Genomic DNA, 24,403 nt, shown 5'->3' on the forward strand with positions numbered 1-24,403 from the left:
AAACGCAAAACACAGCAATAAACAAAGCCACAAGTGCATTCGAAGCCGTAAGCACGAAGACTAGGCCAATCTGTGTACTACCCATCATTCCCATGGTGGCTGAACAATCGCAGCGCCAGAGTTCCCTCTAGGCAACTGTAGGAAACTCTATGCCTTTGATAGCAGCTCACGTGTGAACAACATAGGGCAAAAGCTTCTAGCCCTTGTGTTTTTTCAAGTGGTGCACAAGGCCCGCCTTCTGGGCAAAGTCACTAGGACAGAGGTGGCACTTGAAGGTTTTTTCACCGGAGTGGATATAGAGGTGCTCAGCCAGATGGCCCTTCCGTTTAAAGCCCTTGTTGCACTGTGCACACTTGAACGGCCGCTCGTCCGTGTGTCTCTTGTGGTGATTCCTCATGACATGGGCGTAAGGCGTGGTGTAACCACACACGAGACATCGCTGCAGCTCTTTTCCGCTCTTAGAGCCTGGGGGCGATGGTGCGGCAGGGAGGTGACACACAAGGAGGAATTCTGGGCAATGGAAAGCGGCATCATTTTAGCAAAAAAAAATTACACGAAAATGAGAGTGAGGTAGCTATACTCGGTTACACCCAAAAAAAAAAGAATGTAGGCTTTGCCTGCAGAACCATAGCGCGCCTGCCATTCAACTGTGAATGACTGTCGTGCTAGTTGGTTTCCGCAAGAACAGTAAGCACTCTTTCTCGGCTAATGTAAGTACTATGCATATTAATAGTTAAAGTTTCGTTGTTACTGCCTAAAACATTCTCCTTGGTCAAGCAGCGATGTCAGAATCCCTGACAAAATTTAGTAAGACGTTCAAGTGTCCCACCTATAAGCAGCGACACAAACGTGTGTATCGGAAAGTCAACTATCTGAAACACTCGAGGAGTGCTTGATGTCGCAAAATTGAGTAAGTGCTATTGGATGGAACATCTATGCAAATTTTGAGTGGGAGGGACATGGCTGTGGGCGGAGCTGACATTTTTTCTTGGGTTGTAACCGAGTGTAGTATAAGGTGCAACTGGCTAAACTAGATGGCAGTTAAGGAGATAGCAGTACACAAAACACTGACAGGATTCTCAAGACAAACATGATGAAGTGCCAAACTGTAGCACCGGTTCCACAAATGTACTGGATAAAATGTCCTTATTAATATAAGAACAGCAAAACACTTAATAACAATAATCGTTGGGGTTTAATGTCCCAAAACCACGATATGATTACACTGCTTATACACTATACTGCGATATGACATAATTGCACTGCTAAAAACAGCCTCTTCAGCACCTCTATTTTCTTGATATACTGGAAAATGGTAAACTGCCAATGCATGCAATGAAAACTATAATAATAATATCTTGGGTTTAATGTCCCAAAACTACGATATGATTATGAGGGACGCCGTAATGGAGGGCTCTGGATATTTTGACCACCTGGGCTTCTTTAATATGCACCTAAATCTAAGTACAAGGGCCTTAGCCTCCATCGAAAATGCAGCCACGGCAGCCGGGATTTGATCCCGCGACCTTACGGTCAGCAGCCGAGTGCCATAACCACTAGACCACCATGGCGGTCTAGTGGTTATGGACATTTGGCTGAGCACCTCATGCAATGGAAAAAAAAAATGCTGTTGTGTGCAAATACGTGTACAGGTAAATCGTAATCTAATGAATTCCAAGGATACTGAGACACAACTAGTTGCAGTGAAAACACTTAAAAAACTCACACATGCAACATAGTCAACAGACAACAAATACATTTTGCCTACATGGGGTTCGGTGGAATAAAGAACTGCAGACTAATGTTGAACTGAGAAGAGAAATGTTTTATGTTGACTGCGACACAGCAGCTGATGCTATTTGGTAAGCAGACGCTGAGCTTTCAATAACGAAACACTGCGATGAAAAGACCCGCCTAAATCCTACGTGTTGTTTTCAAAACACAAGGCAGCATTTTGCAAAAAGCACAAAGTCAGTAAATTCACAAGTCCGATGAACAAGAAATAATGTCAGTGGCAGTAACAAGATGAGAAAGCAATGTACCATAAATTGCGTTGGGTGTTACATAAACATTCGCATTTATCACAACTACAGAAAGAGTAACTGTACAGAACCGCAGTAAATATTCAAGACACTGTTAAAGGGACACTAAAGTGAAACAATGAATCTGTTTAGATTGATTAATTGTACTCTGGGAACTCTAATATTGTTAATTTCACCATTATAGGTTTACTAGTGGAGGAGAAAATCAAGGTAAACGTTGAATTTTTAAATGTCTCACCGAAATCTCCGCGCATAACATCATGGATTTCAAAGTGTATTTTTTGTATTTTGACAACATTGGCTCCACGAAATTTCCTGAAACTTGGTATGTTAAGTCTATGCCCCCCCTCTGAAGACTATGTATTTCTTTTTTACTGATTAGGAACTACGCAAGACCTGGTAGATGCCGTCAAAATACATGACGTCACGACATTTGGTGTGGGAATATCAAGATAGCATGCCACCCGCATTTTCCTTATGCGCGTTTTCTCACTTACCAAGCATCGTCTCGCGGCAAGCATGGAGATTTTGGAATTGCAAAAGAGTAATTTACTAATATGAGAAAAATTATTTTTCTCTTTAGCATCCCTTTAATAGTACAATCTAGAATGGAAAAAAACTCTTGTACGTCTTCAGGAGTGTTAGCATCCATGTAATGTTCAGTACTGTGGTTGAGTTCCCATGCACAACTTCTCTGCAGAGTAGAACTAGTTTTCACCCGGAGTTTCACATGGCACACGTAAGCTTTCTATACCACTTTGCTTGAGCGCTGCTTAATTCTATGCAAGTTCTGCGGAAAATGCATGACCTGCCGCACATGAACTTTCTTTTCGCACTTTGTCCAATACAACATGTGGCTGGAAGTTGCTGGGCAAACATAACACTGAAATGATTCTTTGTCTGAGGGTCCTCGTACGTGGTGGAAAAGGCAGTGTTTCTGTGCGAAGCCCATGGAGCGGAGGTGGTGGCGGAATGGTCTGTTGCCGGTGATGCTACATAGGTGGCTGTCTAAGTTGCTCTTCGGCAGAAAAAGCTTGCTGCAGTAGTCTGACCAGTACAAGTGTTCTTTAGTGGTTTTTCCTTCTCATGTGGAAAGCTGTGCCGTGTGCACTCGGTGGCTGCTACACAAGACACCTTCCCATGTTTGGGCATGCATACTTGAGAGGACACCTCCAAGTGGTGAGGAAGTCTGCACCAAGGGAAAGAGAAAGATTCTGAGCCAATTATAGCCACCGGCACCAGCGAGCAGGCTGGCTCAGGACCTCGAACACAGACAGATGTAACTTGACAGCGTCTGAATGCAAGCCAGTTGGTACGTATCCATAAGTAAAATAGCACAAAAGGTAACTCGTGTCTGTTTCTGCATGTGCATGTTTCCTTATGCGCTTTTTTTACCTATGGACTGTCAGCTGTCCATGAAGGACAGCAAAGTGTCTTGCAGTAGCACAGCTTGTAACTTAAGGCGAGAAAATAAGGTAAGAGAATGAGAGTACTGAAAGTCCTAAGCATGATGGCAGGCAAATTATAGAATTGAGATGATAGGAAACCATTGCTTAATTTTGAAGCTCTATAAGTGTACTGACTTGTGGAGGAAATATCACATTTCAAAGCAAGGTCTGGGGGCGAGAGAAACAACTTCATTAGAGTAAGTCTGCTTGAATGCTGATTAATGTGGGTGGAGCCCTTGTTCCATGGCGCCACTGGGTGTGACTCTCCAGTTCTCTCTGGAGAGTCACACCTCACACGACCAATTGACTCGGGGGTGTGATTTATGCACATTGATATATATGACACGCTTTATCTTTCACTGTGCATCCAGGACGGAAAAAAATCTTGCCACAATGCATAATAATCTACAGTGAAAAGCATGTGGTATTATCTATGCTCTTTTCTTTGTTATGCATGGTAATCAATGGAATGATAAATACAATACCCCAATAAATATCACTGTTATTACAATGCCATCAAAGCATAAAGCTGCGCAGACACAAAATAAAGGAAGAATTAGGAGGAGTGCTAATTTCTTTCAAATGTTTACTTATATACCTTGCCCAACCAATACATAACAAAGCACTGTACTAATTGACCCAAAACCTTAAACGGGGTGTCCCTCCAATCCTATCACACACTTAAGAAGATGACTCTCGCCAAGAAAGAGGACGACACTTACATAATGTTCCATGCTTCTAAATAAAAAAGCCTCTAGTTGCTCACATGCCACAGTGTCCTCACTTTTTCCAAGAAACCTCATTCAGTATCCAAGATTCCTTATTGGCGCGGAATATTATGAATCGGTAATGCACCTGTCACACTCTTTTCTGCCGAGTCATCTTGGTGAGTGCATGATGGGATTAGAGGAATGCACCGCTGAATGTTTTCGGTGATTCTGCACAGTACTTTGTCGTCTGTTTGTTGAGTAAGGCGTCTGAATAAACAGTCGAAAGTTTAGCACCCCCTTTGCTTGTCCCACACCTAATTCTTTCGTTTAGCTAAGTCACCATAGTTTTTTTGGCCTGTGCAAACAGCAGGAACGAACAAACCCAGCAGCAAGAGCTACCCTATTATAACACCACGTAAAATGACACGTAGATGAACTGCCAAAACAGGGAATGAAAAACGAAGTTTCTTAGACACAGCATTGTGCTGTCTCCAGCATATCGGAACGGAACTGGAACAGGAATATACACAGTAAAGCACCTATTGCAAATCAGTGAAGTTATGATGATCTATTGTGTCATAACCGCAAGCTAAAGTACCTAGGAGTCTATAGCACAACTGTAGGTGTCTGTAGCATAAAATCAATATCACACACAGTGGCAAGTGAATGTGACATGAGCATGCTTCTTCCAGTCATTTTAGGAACACGAAAGTGCACCCCCCACACACAGACACACATACACATGCAACGCAGGTAGAAACTTTCGATGGCACAGCTTTGCAGGCATAATAGAAAAAGTACCACGGCGTCCAAGCAACTAATTTTTGCTTGAAAGACACTGCAATGCGTTTGGAACAGGTCAAACGAACAGTGCTATAGTTACTAAACAGTGTGGTTAACACTTTTGTGCAGGTATCACTACATGCCTATACACATGACACACGATGTAAAATGAAAGTGTTAAAACAGCAACACAACGCAGTTAGCGGACTTGTTCGACACCAAGATCTTGAGTCATTTCTGAAAATGATAGCTTTGACTCTTTTAACACGCCCTTCGTCTACTGGCCTATGGAATGGTTGTGCAAGTCTGCAAGAAACGAGAGCATGAAGCACACAGAATTGATGTCATCATGCACTTTATGCGTTAACCAGCCAACTTTTTAACAAGGTTTGATGACATTCTTGGAAACATTTCGGCGCGCGCACAAAAGACGGAAACGAAACGCCCAGCTCTCCATACTGTTACAAGGTTTGATGGCTGGACATTCATCACTACTCTGCAGAATAAGCGGATATTCACTCAGAATCATGTGCGCTAACACTCATCGGTTCTCACTTTCCTATTCACGCTCACATCGCTCGCATTTCATGATCACTTCAACTGCATTCACCGCGCGGCAACCACACAGAGGAACTCACTCGCATGTGTACAGGACGTCTATACTTTCGTTGACACGTACTACGCTAACTTCCTGTCATAGTCGCATCTGCTCAAATTCGCCAACCGTCACTCCCGTTGGTGCATTAACATCTCCGCGAATGCTTCGCTCCGCAAGTCCTTTCGTCGTAGAGTTCACATACAACACTTTCTGCTTTGTTATCCACAACCGTGCAGCCAAAAATCGCGGCTACCTCTGTCGTCAGTGGATTGTTGTGAAATGTATTGCTGAGTCCACGTTCACATTATTCTACCAAGCTGACCAGCGAGCACTTGAGCTTCTACTTGCAGGGCTCACCCATCGATCGAGACTATCGACTACCTATTGATCTTGCTCGCCGAAACACTGTGGTTCACACCCACTGTGGTGGACTGGCCAAGAACTGGGAGGTTTTATAACTTTACATAAACCTTATGAATACTTTCATCGCCGCGTCTTCGTCGTCTCTGGGTCCTTCGTCCTGCTGCTACGCGCTACACCATCTTTTAGCAGCCGCAGCCTTGCTGGCCGCATCGAAATCGCGAGCACTGTTTCATGGTCATAGGCTGGGACGTTGACATTGCACATCACCACTATGTCGGCGTAAATCTGCTTGGAACTGCGTCACTCCCAATGCGAAAGCATCACTCTTCTTGCCGCATCGGCGCCGCGTTACCGCTGGACGCAGCCACCTTTGTTTTGGTCACGTGGGTTTGATCAGGCGGTTCACCATCGCCGAGACTGAACGAACATTTTATATTCCATTAAATCTAGAAGCTTGGTGCTGGGTTTCTTCCTGTGCGTTAAAGAGAAAACCTCCGTGTTAATTAACACAAATTTTCTCAGGTAGCAGTGGATTGAGGAGGGAGCACGGCGCAGCGTCATTGGGGTGAGGGGAGTGAAGGAAGAGAGTGGAAAAAATTAGGAGAGAAGGTACTCCGGCCTGGCACATCGGCGTTTTGAGCACTCATTTCTCGAGAAGGTACCCTCTCCTCTCCTCTACTCTATCTCATTTCACACCTCTCCCCTCCATTGAGGGGAGAGGTGTTCAATCCCTCATCCCTCCCCCTGTGCACAACTGCTGAGGTGTCCTCCCCTGAGAGATACAGTTGCGGGGTGCACCTTTCTCTTCATTCCCTAAACTTAAAAATCACACCCCCCCCCCCCCATGGGTCACACGTCTTTCTTATCTTAAAACCACTACACACTCTCAAGCAAAGCGATAGAAATGGCAGGAGAGGAAGGCGATCATAAACTTTTACATAACGTAACCTCCAAGGTTTGGCCAAGCTGTCTTGTACCTGACCCAAAAAAACAAAGCATGAAATTTTAAGGCGAAAGCCTCATATGCCTCACTAAACATGAAATATGACCATCGGCGTCCTGCGGCGTCTGGGCGAGTGGCAGGGGCGTAGCCAGAAATTTTTTTCGGGGGGGGTTCAACCATACTTTATGTATGTTCGTGCGTGCGTTTGTATGTGTGCGTGTATATATACGCAAGCAAAACTGAAAAATTTCGGGGGGGTTTGAACTCCCCCAACCCCCCCCTTGGCTATGCCCCTGGCGAGTGGTGCAAAAAGTCACCATCACGTACCATATGACATCACAAATTCTGGCATGACATCATGTGACGTAACGCCACATAATGCCGTTGTAGTGCTCTCCTTTGGGTGGCAAACAAAACTGGAGAGCAAGCGACCTCAAGAGAAGAAAATAAAGACAGCCGTTTGCAGTGGCACGTGAAACCACGGCTCGTGTTCTCTGTTGGTGTTGATTCTGGTTCAACCGTCTCGTTACTTCGCTCCTGTGGCATAAGCCTACATCGTCATCACGTGACATTGTAGCTTGGTCAAAGGTGGGCTGATCGCGGAGGCAGTGCAAAACCACGTGAGGTGCCTCCAATCCTAGAGGCAGTGCGAAACCATGCGAGGTGCATAGAGCTTTGTGGAGGGGCAGGATAAATACATCTAGGGAGCCTACATAACCGGTCGTTCATGTAGGCTCCCTAATACATCGACTCAGAAAAAAAAGATGGCTTTCGCCTTTGAGTCATCTTAGGTGAATGCACAAGGGACCCTGTGATTTTACAGCGAAAGCTGTTATGAGATCACAACAAGGGCTGTTTTTGGCGCCGTAGTTGTCCGCCATAGTGGCTGCTACCCTAATTCACAAAAATTATGATTTATAGCGTAGTGGGTTCCTGGCAAGTGCACTTCTATTGACTGCCAAGGAAGCCCATAAGGCTCCCATGATCCATTTCCTCAGAGTCTCGATAAAGTTAATTCCCTCTCTCTTTCTCACGTTAACGTACGTTATAAAGCGTGGTGGGAGAGTTAAATAACGGCCGGGCGTCACACATTGCGAATTACGTAACTAGTGGGTCGTTTAAAGCTTCTAACCCATTACAAAGGGCTCAGCCATAATTCTTCGTCATCAACCGTCACATCAACAAAGTACACATAATGCCTTACAGATGGTACCTCGCTTCTCTGCAGAATGACGAATAATGTCGTGGTGGGTGCTTCCCAACTTCACAAAAATTATGATTTGTGGCATAGTGGGTACGTTGCTAGTGTATTTATATTAGTAGCCACAAGAGAGTTCATAACGGGCTCTAGAAATGCCGCCCCTTCAGCTTTCACCGAGACTGTGCTGCGCTTTCCGCGCAAGCCTGGGGTTTGTTTCTTGTATTCTGTAAATGTTAAAATAATGTGCCCGCACGTAACTGATAACCATCTCACTCACCTTTTCTAAATGGACACCCCAACAATGAAATGATCTGTGTGACAAAGGATTCCTTGCGTTCCCGTTCATTGCTGGCACTTACAGCATGCAAGCTTTACAAATACGTGTTCAGTATACCGAAGTGTCTTGAAAGTCCCAAACACTCTGTTATAAAGGCGCTGACTACAGTTTTTATAAGACAAGTTATCTTTTTGTGCCTTTGTTGGTCCTCGCCTATTTCGGCACTGCCCGATTAACCCATATTTTCTTGCTACTACTGCAGTACATTTTATGCAGCCATTGCATCATTAATCAAAAGGCAAACTGTAAGCATGTTAGTGCACATCTGTCAAGTATAGTGATGAAGCAGGTACTTTTTCCTTGCACTGTTCCCCAACGGCAGCATGTGGAAAGCTTACTCATATGCCGATATGCTAGCATAGTTGTGTAGAACACCGAAGTGTTAAGGGTAGCCTTCATGGTTTGAGCACGCCTCCACAAGTAGTTTGCTATACTGTTGTTGTTGTGTGAATAAATGCAAACAGTGCACTTTTCAAATGCAAAAACTGGTTTATTAACTTGCTTCTTACATACATGAAATGTAATCGTTATAATGAATGAAGCCATAAACCTATGATATGCTTTACCCAGTACTTTCAGGACATTTGCATTTTGGAAATATTTGAGCTTTGCAAGGAAAATGTCGTGAAAGAATTATATGACTCCGAGATAGTCGATCACGGTGAATGCAATTGCGTGAAAGAGTAATAAATATGCAATATATTAAGTGAAGCAATGAGAAGACATCTAAAGTATCTGTTTCTCATAACGAGTGCACAGTGATTGACATTCTATACACAACCTTTCTTCAAAACATGACAATTTTTTAACCCATATCTTCACACAGCAGGTGAAAGTTTTTCTATCACACAGAAAGATAGATAGGCGGGCTAGTTTGTATAGATTTATTAAGAAAAATTGGCCGCACAAACGAGAGAGGCGCAGAAAGGGTAGGACACAGAGCATTTATGTTCCTTCTCTTTCTGTGTCTCGTCCATTTGCGCTGCCAAGTTTTCATAACGTTTCTCTCACACATAGCTCAACTGGTGCTTAGCTACCCTGCAATCCTTGTGCAGCATGCATGACAAGCCGCATGTGTACTTTCTCCTCGTGCTTCGTCCGATACGACTTGCGGCTGAACAACTCCGGACAAAAACTGCACTGAAACGGCTTTTCGCCGGTATGCGCTCGTATGTGGCGCACGAGGACACCCTTTTGAGCGCACGCCATGGGGCACAGGGGACAGCGGAACGGTCGTTCGCCAGTGTGGGTGCGCAGGTGCAATTCCAGGTTGTATTTCTGCATGAGGACCTTGCCGCAGTAGTCGCACTTGAAGGAACCCTTCTCGTTGTGCTCTCTTCCTCGGTGACCTTCCATCCTCTTGCGGGAAATCGTCGCGTAGCTGCTAACAGGATGCCGCAGTGGACGCCTCACCATGTTCGAGAACAGTTGAGAGGATGACTCAGGGCGATGATACGTAGCGAGCGTGCCTGCACCAAAGTGACACATTGTGAGCAAGACACAAGACGCTTTGTGGACAGACAAGCAGGCTGGCTTGCTATCCCAAGGCTGCCAGTTGTCAGCCAAGGATATTGGCGTGTTACGTGCCAGTAGGAGAGATAATTGAACATGGCTCTCAAAAATATGGCAAAGCACAACTAAAGTAAAAGACCCCGATTTGTTATTCTGAAGATTAGGTGTTAACTCGGTAAGAAAAGTACGCTTGATCTTTAAGTAGGAGTAAGATGCTTCTTGTTGAGCTAGGTTGTGAAACATTGTTGGCACTAGTACTGTCCATTCATTTGTGTATTTTTTAATTTCCGAAGGAGACATCATATCTTGTGCATAGCTTTCTGGCAATGCGCACACATAAACACGTTTTTCGCTGCTGGGCATACATCTTTGCCATCATTTAATGACTGCAATGGCAGAATGTAATTATCATGTCATAAGACACCTCAACTTGAGAATTTACAGGCCATGAACTTCAGCTACATCACACACTATGCACTGTCATGCTCAATATGACTTGCTACACGGGAGCGCCTGGCCTCACAAGCTCAAAGATTGCACATGGCTTCCACTAGCCTTTATTTTCACAACTAAACAATGTTCTGTCACTTGGGGATGTGGCGACAAACTCTGCGCATATTGCCGCGCAACCTCCACCTCGCTATCATTCATCGCGGCGTGACACAGCTACACGCTGCATTTCACTCCGATAAACCACAGTGCCATCGCAGTGTCACGCCGGGCTGAATGATAGCGGAGGCGGAGGTTGCGCACCACATCCCCAAGTGACAGAACATTGTTTAGTTGTGGAAATAAAGACTAGTGGAAGCCATGTGCAATCTTTGAGCTTGTGAGGCCACATGCTCCCGTGTTGCAAGTCATATTGAGCGTGACTGTACCTAGCAAGGCACGTGATCATTGGTTACATGGTTATTCGTAATGTCTTGTTATGCCAAAGTCCCCTTCCCAATACACCGAATAGTTGCCATTTACTGGGCCTTTGGTGCCTCATTCAAGGTCTGGACATACAGGCTTCCCATAACAAATTACAGTGAGCCCGCCAAGATTTGGTCAATCAATGTTCAGAACTGAACCAACTGCTCCTAGCACTGAACACATGCATCAGCAAGTGAGGGCAACAGAGTCCCGCATGTCATTGCTGGACATGTTTTGCAACACATTGCACTTTAGCTAAAGAAATTTCCTGGCTGCAAAAGCAACTGAGTTCATGTTCTCTGTAGAGCTGTGCGAATAGCAAAATTTTGGGTGCGAAGCGAATTCGAATATTGAAGTGTGAGTGCAAATCGAATCGAATATTTTTCGAATATTTCTCGAATATTTCTAGAATAACTTTCTAATACTTCGAAGCGAAATTGCAGAAAAAAAAGTTAGGATTCCTAAGCATATTCTTATGAGATAGCAACATGAAAGTGTTTCTTTTCGCTAGGTTGATGAAGCACTGGCGGGGTCATGTTTCATAGTTGTCTTATCAAGAATGAGGCAACATAGAGGCCGAATTGTATTTATGTACATGATTTGGTGCAACCAAAGTGTTGCCGACAACACTTTATACGTGATAGGCAAAGATGCCGTTTCCTCAGCCTCTCCTCCTCTTTCAACTTCTGTGGAAGCCCAACTGATGTGGCGGACAAGGGTGTGCTCCCTTTAAGTCCGGAGTTCCAAATCTGCCCCGCAGACTTCGATATATAAGAATATCTAAAATTTTGGATGCTAAATAGCTTCGGCTTCCGATTTTTCGGGATTCCTGCCCAAATTTCAGGTCCAAAACAGCATTATTTGAGCCCCCACCTCTGCCACATCTTTCATCTCCATGTTGGAACCAACGTTTTCTTGAGTTAATACATTTGCGACCGTAGCAGAGCTTGAAAGGCAGCTTTGCCGCAATACAGGGGTGTGGTGAGGTGAAGCATGTTGAAAATCTAGGGACCACTTTCAATCGGACGTTGACTGTGTCTTGGCAAAGTTCGACCGCAACGGAGCTTGAAAGACTGCTTTGCTGCAATACCAGGGTGTGATGAGGTGAAGCATACTGAAAATCTAGGGACCACTTCCAATTGGACGTTGTCTTTTGGCAAAGTTCGACCGTTACGGAGCCTGAAAGACAGCTTTGCCGCGATACGAGTGTGTAATGTGGTGAAACATATTAAAAATCTGAAGGGGTCACTTACAATTTGGTGTTGACTGTATTTGTTTTTGAGAAGTTCGAATAGTAATATTCCAGTGCGAATCGAATCGAATAGCAAACACTATTCGAAAAATATTCGAAATTTCGAATATTCGCACACCCCTAGTTCTCTGCACGACTGCTGTCCATAGTAAATTGAGTTACAGAAAGGAAGAGAGTTAGTCAGCTTTGTAAAACAGTTCAAGTTTTGCTGCACCATGCTAATAGAAGACCAACATGAGATATTACAGCCAGGATTTTAGCCATTAGGACAACTCTGAGACTGAGAGTGGAAAGAAGAGCAACATGAAAGGTGTGAGGAAGCGCGTTTTGTGATTAAAGCACATCGTACTGACCACAGGCTAAAGTGCTCCAGTATATTTCAGTGTAAAAAGGCACAGTCACATTTGTAATGTGAAGAAGGCAATGATAAAAATCATAACAGAGAGAATGCAAACATCAAGGTGACAAGTGGAGCAAAGATGGGCAGCAGTACACATAATTGTCCTTTGACTGTGCAAGTTGTAATAGTTATGAAGATACAGCAGGAGGTTAACATGAAACCATTATTCACTAGTCACCGATTACTGTAACCCTTGTGTATGCTCCACAGTATGTGAACAATTAAACGAAAACTCGTGTACAGATTTGCCGTGCGAACCAAAAGCAGATATCCCAGTTCTATAAACTGCATCCATCAGAGCATTGAAAGAGCACAAATCTGACATATTCATTTACAAATGATGCAAAATTCTTACAATGCTGAGTTTGGTTTTGCAAAGGCCATACTCAAAAAGTAGTATATTTCAGTGTAATGTATACCGGCATATCAACTTTTTCTACGTTAGGTTCATTGTTTATTAGGTGTAGTATACAGTGCTGAAATACTGTTTTTCATGGCCAAGTTACAGAGTTGAAAACTTACTGCTGGAAAGTGTTATGATTCACAAAATATAAAAGCAGAGGAACATTATGCATAGAGGGAGCAAACATGTCATACCAACTCATCCAATCTTCAACATTACACACTTTAATAGGTTGTAAACAATACTTAATAGATTTCTTTCGAGAAATAAAGGTCACAATAAAAAAACCTGCTTCCTACAGCCACTAGATTATGACTTCTTTTAAGTGCGACATACCACATCAAAATCGGTGCAGGGGTTGCTGAAAGATCTCCGTTCCCATGTATTCAGCAAAAGCTTCGTCATAATGCATGCTAAGACTGCATGCCAGTGCAGAGATAAAAAATGATGACAATCATACACATACAATTGGAAAGAGATTCAAAGTGATAACTTGGCTTCATTGCTTCATTTGCTAATAAACACTCTGGTTGTTCAGTGAATGGGTAATGCGAGTAATACGCAAAGTACACGTTAAATTATCTTGACATACTGTTTAGCAAACCAATCAAGAAAAATATTTCACGAGAAATACCATTGCAAAGCGCCAGCACCACATATAACGCCATAACCCAAAGGTTATTTGCATGCTTGCCCTTGCTGTTGCCTGTGTGAGCACAACAATAAAATTGTGATCCATAAAACTGATCAGTTAGTCCCATGGATTCTTGAACGGAATCCACTGTAAGGCATGGACTGCCTTCAGGAAGTGTGAGGTATGAATTCTTTTCAGGCATCCATGCCTCGCATTTGACATGAGGTCGAATAACACCATACGAAAATCACATCACTGTGCAAAATCACTGGGGAAATAAATGGCGGCACTTTTCGCAGTCAAGCCACAACAAATCAGGTAGGTAGGGGAACAATGCACCGAGACTTTCTCTTCAAATTTCTCAAAAATATTAATGAAGCAAGCATATATACAAAAATTTCTATCACTGGTTTGTAGCTTTCATAATTTATATTTATACACTCAATTTAAAGAAGGGACAGGGATGATGGTAATAACTTAATTATGGTTAGGCTATTACGATTATAATAACCTAACAACGGTAATAAGTTATTTCCAATTACTTTGACACGAGGATAGTTTTCCTATGAAATACCTCTACTTTGTGGCAGCTGTATACGTTACGATACGTATAAATTAGACACACTTCATTTCCACGCATCAAGTGTTGCAGGACAGCAAAAGCTAACCGTGATGGTTTTGAAAGCACAGGAGCCCGAAAATGGTGGTTCACTGTGACACCACGTATCAGCCAAAAACTTCAGTGAGGAACGTGAAAAGCAGGCAACACAAGCACCTCTTACCCTCTTTCCCATTTTCGCACTGTTTTCATCGCAGTAATATGTAACAACTGGCCCTTCAAGATACCCTTCTGTCTTCTAAAGTACCCTCAGCACCCTTTGATACAAAGGCAGCCTCACTAATCGCGAGGCTGCATTTCGTATTCAAGCTCTTCGTTTAGTCGACGAAACCACGTCTGCCTCCCAAAGTGCACAAACGATGCTCATCACGTAGGACACAGTGAGAGCTTCTTCAGGGAGCGTTCAAATGCTTCAGATGCCTTCTGCGCTCGTGGTCCATCTGTATCATCTTTCGCGCAAAGGACCTGGGACAGTAGCGACACTGATATGGCTTTTCTCCAGTGTGCGTTCGCCTGTGATACACGAGAGTTGCCCTCTGCGTGAAGCTCCTAGGGCACAGGTGACAATGGAATGGCTTCTCGCCAGTGTGGATGCGAAGGTGAGCTGTCAGGGTTCCCTTCTTCCTGAAGACCTTATTGCAGTATGTGCAAGTGGGCCGCTCTCCGACAACCACTCCTTCAGAGTAGCCTGAGTTACGCCCACTAGTTTGAAAGGGGTTGCAATGAAGCCACGCTCGTTGGGTAGACGAGCCGTCGCCGAGGTGATGAGGGCTGCACTGAGGTAATCTAGCAGAGCCTGCAAGACAGAAAATGGAATCGGTTAGAGGAGCTGCACTCATTAGGAAAGGTGGTCATCTCACTGGATATCTGAAACATACAGTGAAACAAGAATGCACGACCATGAGCAAAATGTGACGTACAAGTAGCTGAGGTGTACACGTATAGGACTGACACTAAGTGACTATCCAGAGTGGTTACCTGGCTACAAGATCCCTTGATGTTGTTGCTCTTCGTTCTTTGCACTGTTGCCACACTAAGAATGAGTGAATAAACGTGTGTGCTTGTGTGTATGCGGGTAAGTGTAACAAGCTGCTTAGGAGTCATAAAAACAAAGCTATCATTTAGTATGACGAAAATAGAAAGAAAAAATTGGCATCAGGGAAAGTGAACACGTGAACACCAGGAATACTTTGTTATTGCACAATGATAGGCTGGTTAGTCACCTGATTTGTACAACATACTGAGACCACTAAGCACTTCCGCATCACAAACTACCCATGTTTGAAAGACTTCATAAGTTCCTGGGGAAGCATGACAGAGAAGTGCACATTACAGACAAGAGCAAGACACAACAGGCACAGGGCCTTCGTGTTGCATACGTCCATATTTCGCTTGACTAGTACTATGTAAAAAATCCCCAATTACGAAGAGAGAAAGAATAAGTTCTAAGAAAAACTTGGCAGTGGGCTAGTTGGTTAAACATTATCGATGATTTTTGCGCAAACTTTACAAAAACTGACTGGGAACGGAGTAAGAGCACACAAACGGCACAAGGGCTTGCAAGACAGTAATCCACCTTTACAAATTACATGTGACATTATTTTCATCTTGCACCGTGTTTGATGTAACTTACAAGAAGGCATAAATATAAAACCTTCACAACCCACGTGAAAGGCACTGTCCATATTTCCGGGTTATTTTATGACATTTTTTACACATTTATTTTTCTAGTTCACTAGAAACTGCCAGTCAATAGAAAGAAACATTGATGAACAAGTCTTGCCCACGTCACTTGCGACAGAAAATCAAAGCAGAATACTATGAAAATACCATCAGAAACAAAACAAGCAGATCGTAACAGCCTCTGGCACTGATTGTTAAAGTAATGATCATGAAGCAGCATGAAGTGACTATGAACAGAAATTACAATGTCACTGCTAATATTTTCCGCTGTGTCCCCTATCGCCACAGATCTATGCCTGGCACTAGTAAACGGAAAGACAAAACAGACCAGGTTGCCATGTTGGATGCAACTAGGTGACAATGAGCAATGCTGACAAGGTCGACATAACAATGAAAAAATCCACAGTTACCAACAAGACAAACTCACTGAAAATCTGACAGAATGACATCACGCCAAGATGCACAAGCAGAAAGCAACACCACCAAAATGGCTGTTACAGCCGGATGCTATGTATCAGCCGATGCCGCTGAAAGCAAACTCCATGTACGTGCTTGTTTGCAAACATTCGTGGAAGGGAAAGGGTCACCAGTAATTCCTTCGACACAATCCTCCACCATCCTGTATTCCTTGAGTTGTGCACGTGCCTGGAATTCTGCAAACTGGGGTACAGAGAAGTGGACTCAGTGAAAGGCGAATCAGTGCTGCAAGTGCGCCGGTCTATTGCACGTATTGTCATGCATTCAGCAATCACTCTATACGTTATCACGTATAAGTGGGGCACGTATTTACAGAACTTTGCTAACATAACATAACTGGCCACATACTAAGGGGAAAGCCTTCATGGCATGCAGGATCCCGTGCACTGCGAGATGTCAAGGCAATATTCAATCTCCTACGTACATTGATCAAATGCAATGGTGCAAACAAAACTGCATTAGTATGTGATTCTCTTAAAGGACCTCTGACACAAGAATTGAAACCTCGAGATGTTTGTGTTGTTTGATTTTCCTGTATATGGGGCCAATTATGACCGATTATTAGTGGCAAACGTTGCCTTTAAGATATTTTAATTTGGTTTTAAAGTAAGCGTAAGCGCTAATCTGAGTTGGCTGCGCTTTGCGACATCGCACTGGCATGATCGAGGCCCCGTGTGATGTTCCACGAGTAACGCAAGTATTGTTGACGTCACAGAAGGTTTGCGGGGCACACACAATACCACAACTGGCACCCGGCACCCCTCTCGCTCTGTTGCCAGGCTGCTCTCGAGGTAGTTTTCGTGAGGGGACACATGCGTAACAGATTTAATCCATACCGAGGCACCCACATCATTTCAATCTCTACCCCGCGTGGGGCCCCGATTTGAAAACTGCGCTTTCAACGTCACTACAGCTTGAGTGCACGTGATCTTTGGCACTACCCCGCTTGGGAAGCTAGTTTCTTATGGTTTTTAGGCGGGCGTTTTGAAGTGACGCTAAAATGGTCACAATTGACTACGCTAGCATTAGTTATACGATACACTCAAACCTCGATATAACGAACTCGGATATAACGAATTATCGGTTATAACAAAGTAAATGAAGAATAGTCTTGTCATAGATACAGTGCTAAAAGTAAACGTTTATAGCGAATTTTCGGATATAACGAAGTTTTCGTGGCAGATGTGACTTTGTTATAATGAGGTTTGAGTGTACGTTAGAGAATTTACGATTCAATTTAGGGATTGCCAGACACAAAGCTACAAATTACAGTAAAAAAGTCACAAACAAAAATTTGCTGTCAGGCGTCCTTTAAGAAGCATCCTTCTGCCACACAGTAATCATAATCATTCTGCGGACTACTTCTCTAGCTTAGTATGCCTAGTTCACTTGCTACAAGAACACTGATACGCACAGATCATTAAGGAAAAGGCATCATTTACAGAAACAATTGTTTGCATGGTAAAAATATAGCGTGAAATGACTAATTACAGGAGTTCCACTTTCCTTTTGATTGTTTTGCAAGAGATCGTGCGATGAAACAGCATATCGAAATACACACTATCACGTACTCTATTTGAAGATTGGCTATTATGTCAGGCAATTTTTACCCATTGGCTTAATGCAAAATGAATGCTGACATTGCAAACACCCATTGAACAAGACTGAACATCTAGCTGCGTCTCCTAAGGGGATTTGCTATCACTCAAACTGCACGTAACATACACCATAAAAAGAAAACGGTTAATTCCCACTTTGTGTTCAGTGATGGCTTCTTTCTTGCGCAGTGTACGCAGTATATTTAGACATAAAAACTAATGTTCGGGCAGTGCTCATCATTGCTTGATCGGAAGTATTTAGGTACCCTCTATACCCACTTTGTTTTTTTTTTTTTGAAGGATATCAACATCCTGTGCACAAAGACCGTCTAATCACACTGCGGAAATGCAAACGAGAAGATCAGCTTCACCATTATACAGATCTGCTATAATGAAAGCTTTACATTTTTGGAAATAACTTTTTGCTTGTACGTGGCCATGCATGACCTTCTACCAGAACCTTACGGTGTTCTTTTTGCCCGTGTCACCGAAGGAGGTACAGAAACTTCGTTGAGCGGTCAGCCCTCTTTTGATGACAGGTTGACACTTGTGTGGTTTGAAGATCGAAAACTTGATGATGAAACAACATCGACGAAATTGAATACAGACAAGAAAGACACTTAGCTTGCAACTGAGTTAGATAAACATGAAATAATCCCATAGACAGCAACCGCGCATGTGAAAGAACCAGTCTGCCTCTTGAGAAAACGTGTTGACCAAAAGCAGAAATATAAATTAAAAAAAGATCATTTCATCTTAACACATATATTACGTCGTGAAGTGAACTAAAAATGAATCTGGGCACCCGCAGATACTTCGTTTTTCTCGGTGATGAGGAACCTAAGAGTGAAATGGCGCAAAGTGTGAACATATAAACAAACAGAATGTACTTGGTTGAGTATAACCATGTAAAACAACACCCAAGTCCACTAACTCGCCAAGAAAACTCCCTCCCTGAAAGATGTACAGAAGGTACACTCATGCACATGTCTCCGGTTGCGTTGATGCTACCAGCCTCAAGAATCTATAGACACCGTTGGCATTTGCCACACACGGACGCGATGGGCCGTACACTCATCGGAAGTACACTTTGGACCTGAGCGTCGACCACTGCGATCGACGCTCAAGTCCTTGAGGAACACACACGTTTCATTTGTTCGGGCACATCTCGCCAGCAACTTTCAGGTCCAAGTTGGCAATGTGGATGTAGCGTTGTCTTTGGTGAGCAAGCGTTCATCGTGTTTTACACTTGAGTTCGCCTAGCGTGGATTGCTCGTTTGTAGACTCTTCAACAAAATTTACGACCAATGCCACAGGTAGTCGCAGATTGGCTCAGTGTACTAACGCTTGCTAGCAACGCAAAACACGCAAACACGAACACACAGCGCTTTTCTATCAAAGTACTGCTCAAATATGTGAACTAGGATTGCTAGGATGTAGGACTTGGGAACTTGGGCAGACGACAAAAGGAGCGAGAAACGTGATGTCGGTGGCGACAGAGCTGACAGAGCTCCTTAGGCACTGAGAGCCTGCTCACAGTGACTGTGCCTTTAAAGGAGTACTGACATGAATTTTAAAAATTTTCGGGTTGTTGCTCTAAATGAAATCACGGGTGTCGAGAACCCTAAAAAGAGTGTCGTGGTGCCTGGGGATGCATTGCATATAGTTTTCATACCGCCAGCAGTTTCGGTTTCGGTTTCGAGAGGGCGGTTTCATAGTGACGTGACTGCAACCCACGAAATATGCACCTGCTGTCCTTTGCTGTCAGTCGAACGTGGTTCATGATCAGTGAACTGTCGTCCAGTGCCTCCGACAGCGATTTCTGTGATTTAGGCTGCATGCAGAACCCAGACTTCGCAAACCAAGTGAGCTGACTTGAAACGTCATAGGGCTCTCCATGCAGTGAAGCTGCCTTGCAGATGCTGGGAGATGAAAACTTTAAAATCAAACTTAAATATTTATACGTGTTTCCCGGATGCGGTGTGGGGAGAGCGTTAACACTACATGCCAAGGAAACCAAAAACGTCCGTTTTGCTGCACTTCAAAATCGTGTCAGTACTCCTTTAAACGAATAAGCGTAAAAAACACGTTTGAGTACACTGCTTTGTGAACAAGCTTAATAACCACATATAGTAACAAAATTGAAGACTGCTGTTAACTGAGAACGTCGCTTCAAGTTGCCAACGTAGCGCGAAAATACGAAAACGAAACTCAAACGAAAAACAAAACCTCGCGGCTTAACATGGCGTCCGAGCGCGCGTGCTCGTCAGTGCTCAAACAGTCTTTAGGTCCGGTTTTCTTGTGTTTGCGGTAACAGCTTTGGGCCATGTGTCGTCGTAGAATTGCTCTTCGAACTGGAGCGAGACTGAGGAGTTCGTAATGTTTGGTCGAGCTGGGTGCCGCCGCGGCTTGGTGACATGCTTCCAACCACGCTCGCTTGACTGGCGCAGCGGAATCGGCGTTTCAACGCATTTCTTCCGCTGATTTCCGCAGTAGCTTCACTGGGGATCATGTTTTGGAACACTGTAGCTGCCGGTGAATGTTGGGAACCTCGAAAATTTCCGTCAGCACGTGATACGAGCTGCAGGAGCCGTCCCCCTCCGAAAGCTTTCTGCACCGAACGTTGTTTTGCACTGCCTCCAGGATTGGAGGCACCTCACCTGGTTTCGCACTGCCTCCGTGATCGGCCTGCATTTGACCAAGCGACGATGGCATGTGATGACTTCATCATGTGGCGACACGTTATGTAAAGTCATGACGACATCATAGTGACGCCACGATGACGTCAACACTCCCGGAACCGACGACTGCGCTCGTGCATTTTCCTACTACTACCTTGCAGCTTTGTGCCAACGACGATCTCTGACCTCCTGCCCTGCCCTATTGCATCGACTACTTGTCATTGTTAGCCAACCGGCGCACAAACGGCGCAGAATATCTGGCAAGAACTGTGGCAGGCATCGGGGATTTACATCTCCGTCACCACCCCGCCCTTTTCTTCTAGCGGGAATATACCACCGCCCCTCCCAAAGAAAAAAAAAATCTTCCACACCAATTCATCCCCCCCTCCCCTCTTACAAACAGGCACTCATCCACCCCTCAAAAATTTAAATTCTGTATAAACCCCTGTCGTGCAGGAGGACCCCAACAGCTTGGCCAAATATAAATGCATTTGTGTTGGTCCATTTTGCAAAAAGTTCCCCTGGGTGTCATGGCTATACATATTTAGGCCACCGTATCTGTAGAATTCACCAGCTCGTGAGCACACATCAGTGAGTGAAAGACATTAAACTGTCTTTTAGCTCTACTCCTGCTGGTATAAACCCAGTAAATGCCTTTGTGCATGTGTTTGACCTTGAAGTGTTCAGCAAGCTCAATGGGCAGGTCGAAGCGCAAGTGGGTAGCTTTTCATGCAACGCAATTGTTCCCCAGGTTGTGTTCCCACCTCTCTTCTGTAACAGGCAACCATTACACAGTGCCAATAGTCTTTCGAAGGAAGAAACTATACTCCCACCTTCTTTCTGCTTGCCATGCACATCGCCACATTTGTCTTGATGAAGTGCTGCTGTGGCAGCAACCTTACTCTGGGTGACAGAATGCTTATCAAGTACCAAGACCTACACAACAGGCGCAGTTCAATGCACTTTGGAAGAGCTCACAGCCTGCTCTGGTCTACATTATTTTATACATTTGTTGGCCAACAAGCATTCAGTAGGTGGGCAGGGGCAGCGCCAGGATTTTTTGGCTGGGGGGCAGCCACGATAAGTGAGTCCCTTTGAGGAGGCAGGGAGGCGGGGAACTTAATTAAGGCGAGAATTCTGGGGGGGCTGGGGGTGGGGCATCTGCCCCCCCCCCCCACCCCCATACCCCTGCCGGCGCCACTCCTGCAGGTGTGATAACACGAAAGTGTGCGATGTCTTTTGAACCTCTGTCAAAGTCTGCAAAAACAAGGGAGGCCATGATTGAGCGTATTGTTCGTAAAGACGTGGCCGTTCTTGCATCTTGCTGGCCATTTCACTTGCCATGGTGTTGTACGCAGCTTTGTTGGTATGGCATCCTGGAATAATACTGTACCACACAGGGACTCAAGTAAAGCACACGTGTTCATGTGACTTCTTTGTGTCCTTGTTTTAACACTATGGTGAAATAGCAATTGTATATTTCATAGCGCAAGCATATTGTAAAGGTTGTGCCTGGTGCAAGTTAGTGTGTGCATGTTCATGCTGTGAGATGTCTTCTTTGCTGCCACACGCAGAAACAGCCAAGGTTGTTTTATTACTGGTAGTCCTTTTTATTGAGTTGGTCCTATCGTGTTTCACTAAGCGACATTCTTGTCTGCATTTTGCAGGTACCCACAGTGACCTCATGCACAACTGTTGGTGGAGAGTGAAGCCCAACATTTAGGAAGCCTTCAGTGAATATTTCGGCCTATATGGCTTATGGAAATTCTCATCATTGAGATGATTGGCTGTTGTCTCCAACAGGCTGTTCGATGAATTGTGCAGTTACGACTGAGTGGTGTTCTAACATTTATTGGTGCTACCTTCTGAAGAAGTTTGTACGTAATTTCGATCGCGTATTACTAGAGCAAATATACAGAAGCCCTATTTGTATATGCAGTCAACCATTTAATGATTGCTCTGTTGTTATTTAATAGGAAAATTTGTCAATATTTACACCTTGAAGATACTTAGACTGGTGATTCTTGCTGAGAACATCTGGTGAGGTAAAGAATATATGTGTAATGCTTCTTTATGTGCTCACGTTATTGTGTACCTCTAGTACGCTTTATCTGCGTGTGGCACCGTGCCAAATGATCATACTCCTTGAACAGGTAATTTTATGCTGAAACCTGTACCGTGCAATCAACCAAGACTGCATAATTAGGTGTGATATGTTACCAATTGGGGTAGCTGACTGGAAGTCATTTAAACCCACAAAGTAAACCTATAGTCGGGAACAAATTTAGAAGGCAATGGCATTCCCACCTCAAAGAATGCACACAAGCCTGCATCAATGAGCGCATGCTCTAGACTGACATCACAAACTGGATGGTCAGTGACCCTGCCATCAGAGGATGAGTGGGACTATTTCTTTAGCCACAGAGGCTGCTGCGTTTTATCATCTAGGCAGGGCCTGTCCTGTCCTTAAGTTGTACCCAACTACAGGTCTGTGTGCATTTTAGTTTTTACAGAGCCATATAGAACGAATAGCTGTTTTATCCGTAAATCCTGTGTTATCCTGCCCGTCAAATTCAGCACAACCGTTCGGGCAGCCAAGGCCATTGCTTCAATATGCTGTTGCACTACTTGCAAATACAGTGTCTGTTTATTAGAAGTGCTTGCAGGAATACCGCTGTACAAATGAAGAGAGATGTATGCAATTATTACAGAACGTTAGGTGCAAATAAGTATGGAGAGTTTGCACCAGATCAGGTGTCAAACAAACAAAAGAAAGAAATGTTGAGTTTTCCACTGAGTTCTTGCAGTTTCAACTATGCAGTAATGGTGACAGTGGTGTTCAGTATCTGTGAATTTGGTAGTCTGTCAGGTGTCTGTTCAGAGGCCACAGAAGAGAGTAGAAGGACCAATCAACAACTCATTTCTTTCGACCTTGCAGCGCACGAAGTGCGCAGGATTTTTATCTCACAGATATTGCTAATTGGCGATTGATTTTAGCGTAGCTGCTCGTTCTTAGACCCGCCAATATTGTCGTGTCTGTGATGCCCTGTTTAAGAGCACATATTGTGCTCCTATGGACACATTCTTAGTGTTTGTGTTTGTGCTACCCCTTTCTGCTATCCACACACAAATCTTCCCATGATTCAATGCTTTGCACTGCACTGCAGCAGTCTACCTGTCCCTTTGTAAAAAATAAAAAAAAGGGGGAGACTAACTTCTCAATGCAAAAAAAGGAGGAAAGAAGAGGCTACAGGTATCATTACCAGCTAACTTTTTAACTGACAATCGAGCTGTCCTGGCAGTGGAAATACAGCATAAAAATAAAGACTAAAAACAATGTTACAATAAAAATGAAAGCGAAGAAAGAGGATAGGCACAGATGAAAGGGGACGTAACTGCAAATACTAAAAAAAAAAAGGTAGAAATCAAATAATTGTACAGACAACCATCCCACTGCGACGATACATGTTCTCGTGTATGCAACACTCATAGACACACAAAGATGGAGTCGATTGACAGGTCAGTCATGCATTGCACTTTACTGTTCATGTGACTCTTCGCATTTCACTAATTCCTGTCCTCTCGTTTTTAAACAGAGTTTCGAAATGTTTGTCCCAAAAGAGTTTGGCCTTACTTCACACCTCATCCTCCTGTTGCGTTATGTGCTATTTCTCGCCTGTCGTAATTGCTTGTATTCCCTTTTTTTGTGCCCTTCTTCCAGTCCTTTCGGCCCACACATACGACCGTCCCTTCATGTGTGACCAGCAAACGCAGTCCCTGCCTGTGATCGTGAGTGGCTGCACG

The 24,403-nt window shown here is 44.0% G+C and overlaps 1 protein-coding gene and 1 long non-coding RNA gene across 2 annotated transcripts; both read right to left on the bottom strand.

Annotated features, from left to right (window-relative positions):
* Window positions 1-202: 202 nt before the first annotated feature.
* LOC125760167 (uncharacterized) lies at window positions 203-6,319 on the bottom strand. Its single transcript, XR_007417806.1, has 2 exons — window positions 5,622-6,319; window positions 203-3,231 (listed from the first exon to the last, which is right to left on the bottom strand). It is a non-coding gene; the product is annotated as an uncharacterized LOC125760167 (long non-coding RNA).
* Window positions 6,320-8,908: 2,589 nt separating this feature from the next.
* LOC119371930 (zinc finger protein 600-like) lies at window positions 8,909-16,560 on the bottom strand. The gene is made up of 4 exons (XM_049420082.1): window positions 16,271-16,560; window positions 14,562-14,956; window positions 12,746-12,789; window positions 8,909-10,304 (listed from the first exon to the last, which is right to left on the bottom strand). Exons 1-4 carry the CDS (start codon window positions 16,290-16,292, stop codon window positions 9,455-9,457), a joined length of 1,311 nt encoding a protein of 436 aa, XP_049276039.1. The 5' UTR covers window positions 16,293-16,560; the 3' UTR covers window positions 8,909-9,454.
* Between the last annotated feature and the right edge of the window lie 7,843 nt (window positions 16,561-24,403).

Source organism: Rhipicephalus sanguineus, chromosome 10, assembly GCF_013339695.2.
Source record: "Rhipicephalus sanguineus isolate Rsan-2018 chromosome 10, BIME_Rsan_1.4, whole genome shotgun sequence".
Lineage (NCBI taxonomy): Eukaryota > Metazoa > Arthropoda > Arachnida > Ixodida > Ixodidae > Rhipicephalus > Rhipicephalus sanguineus.

What these genes read in the sequence shown, in the direction of transcription:
- LOC119371930 (XM_049420082.1), bottom strand. Translation starts at nt 16,292, where the DNA reads ATGTCATTCTGTCAGATTTTCA. An exon ending in GTCATTCTGTCAGATTTTCA is followed by an intron (nt 14,957 to 16,270) that starts GTGAGTTTGTCT and finishes TCTGTCTTGCAG; the next exon opens with GCTCTGCTAGATTACCTCAG. An exon ending in GGCATCTGAAGCATTTGAAC is followed by an intron (nt 12,790 to 14,561) that starts GCTCCCTGAAGA and finishes TGATGGATGCAG; the next exon opens with TTTATAGAACTGGGATATCT.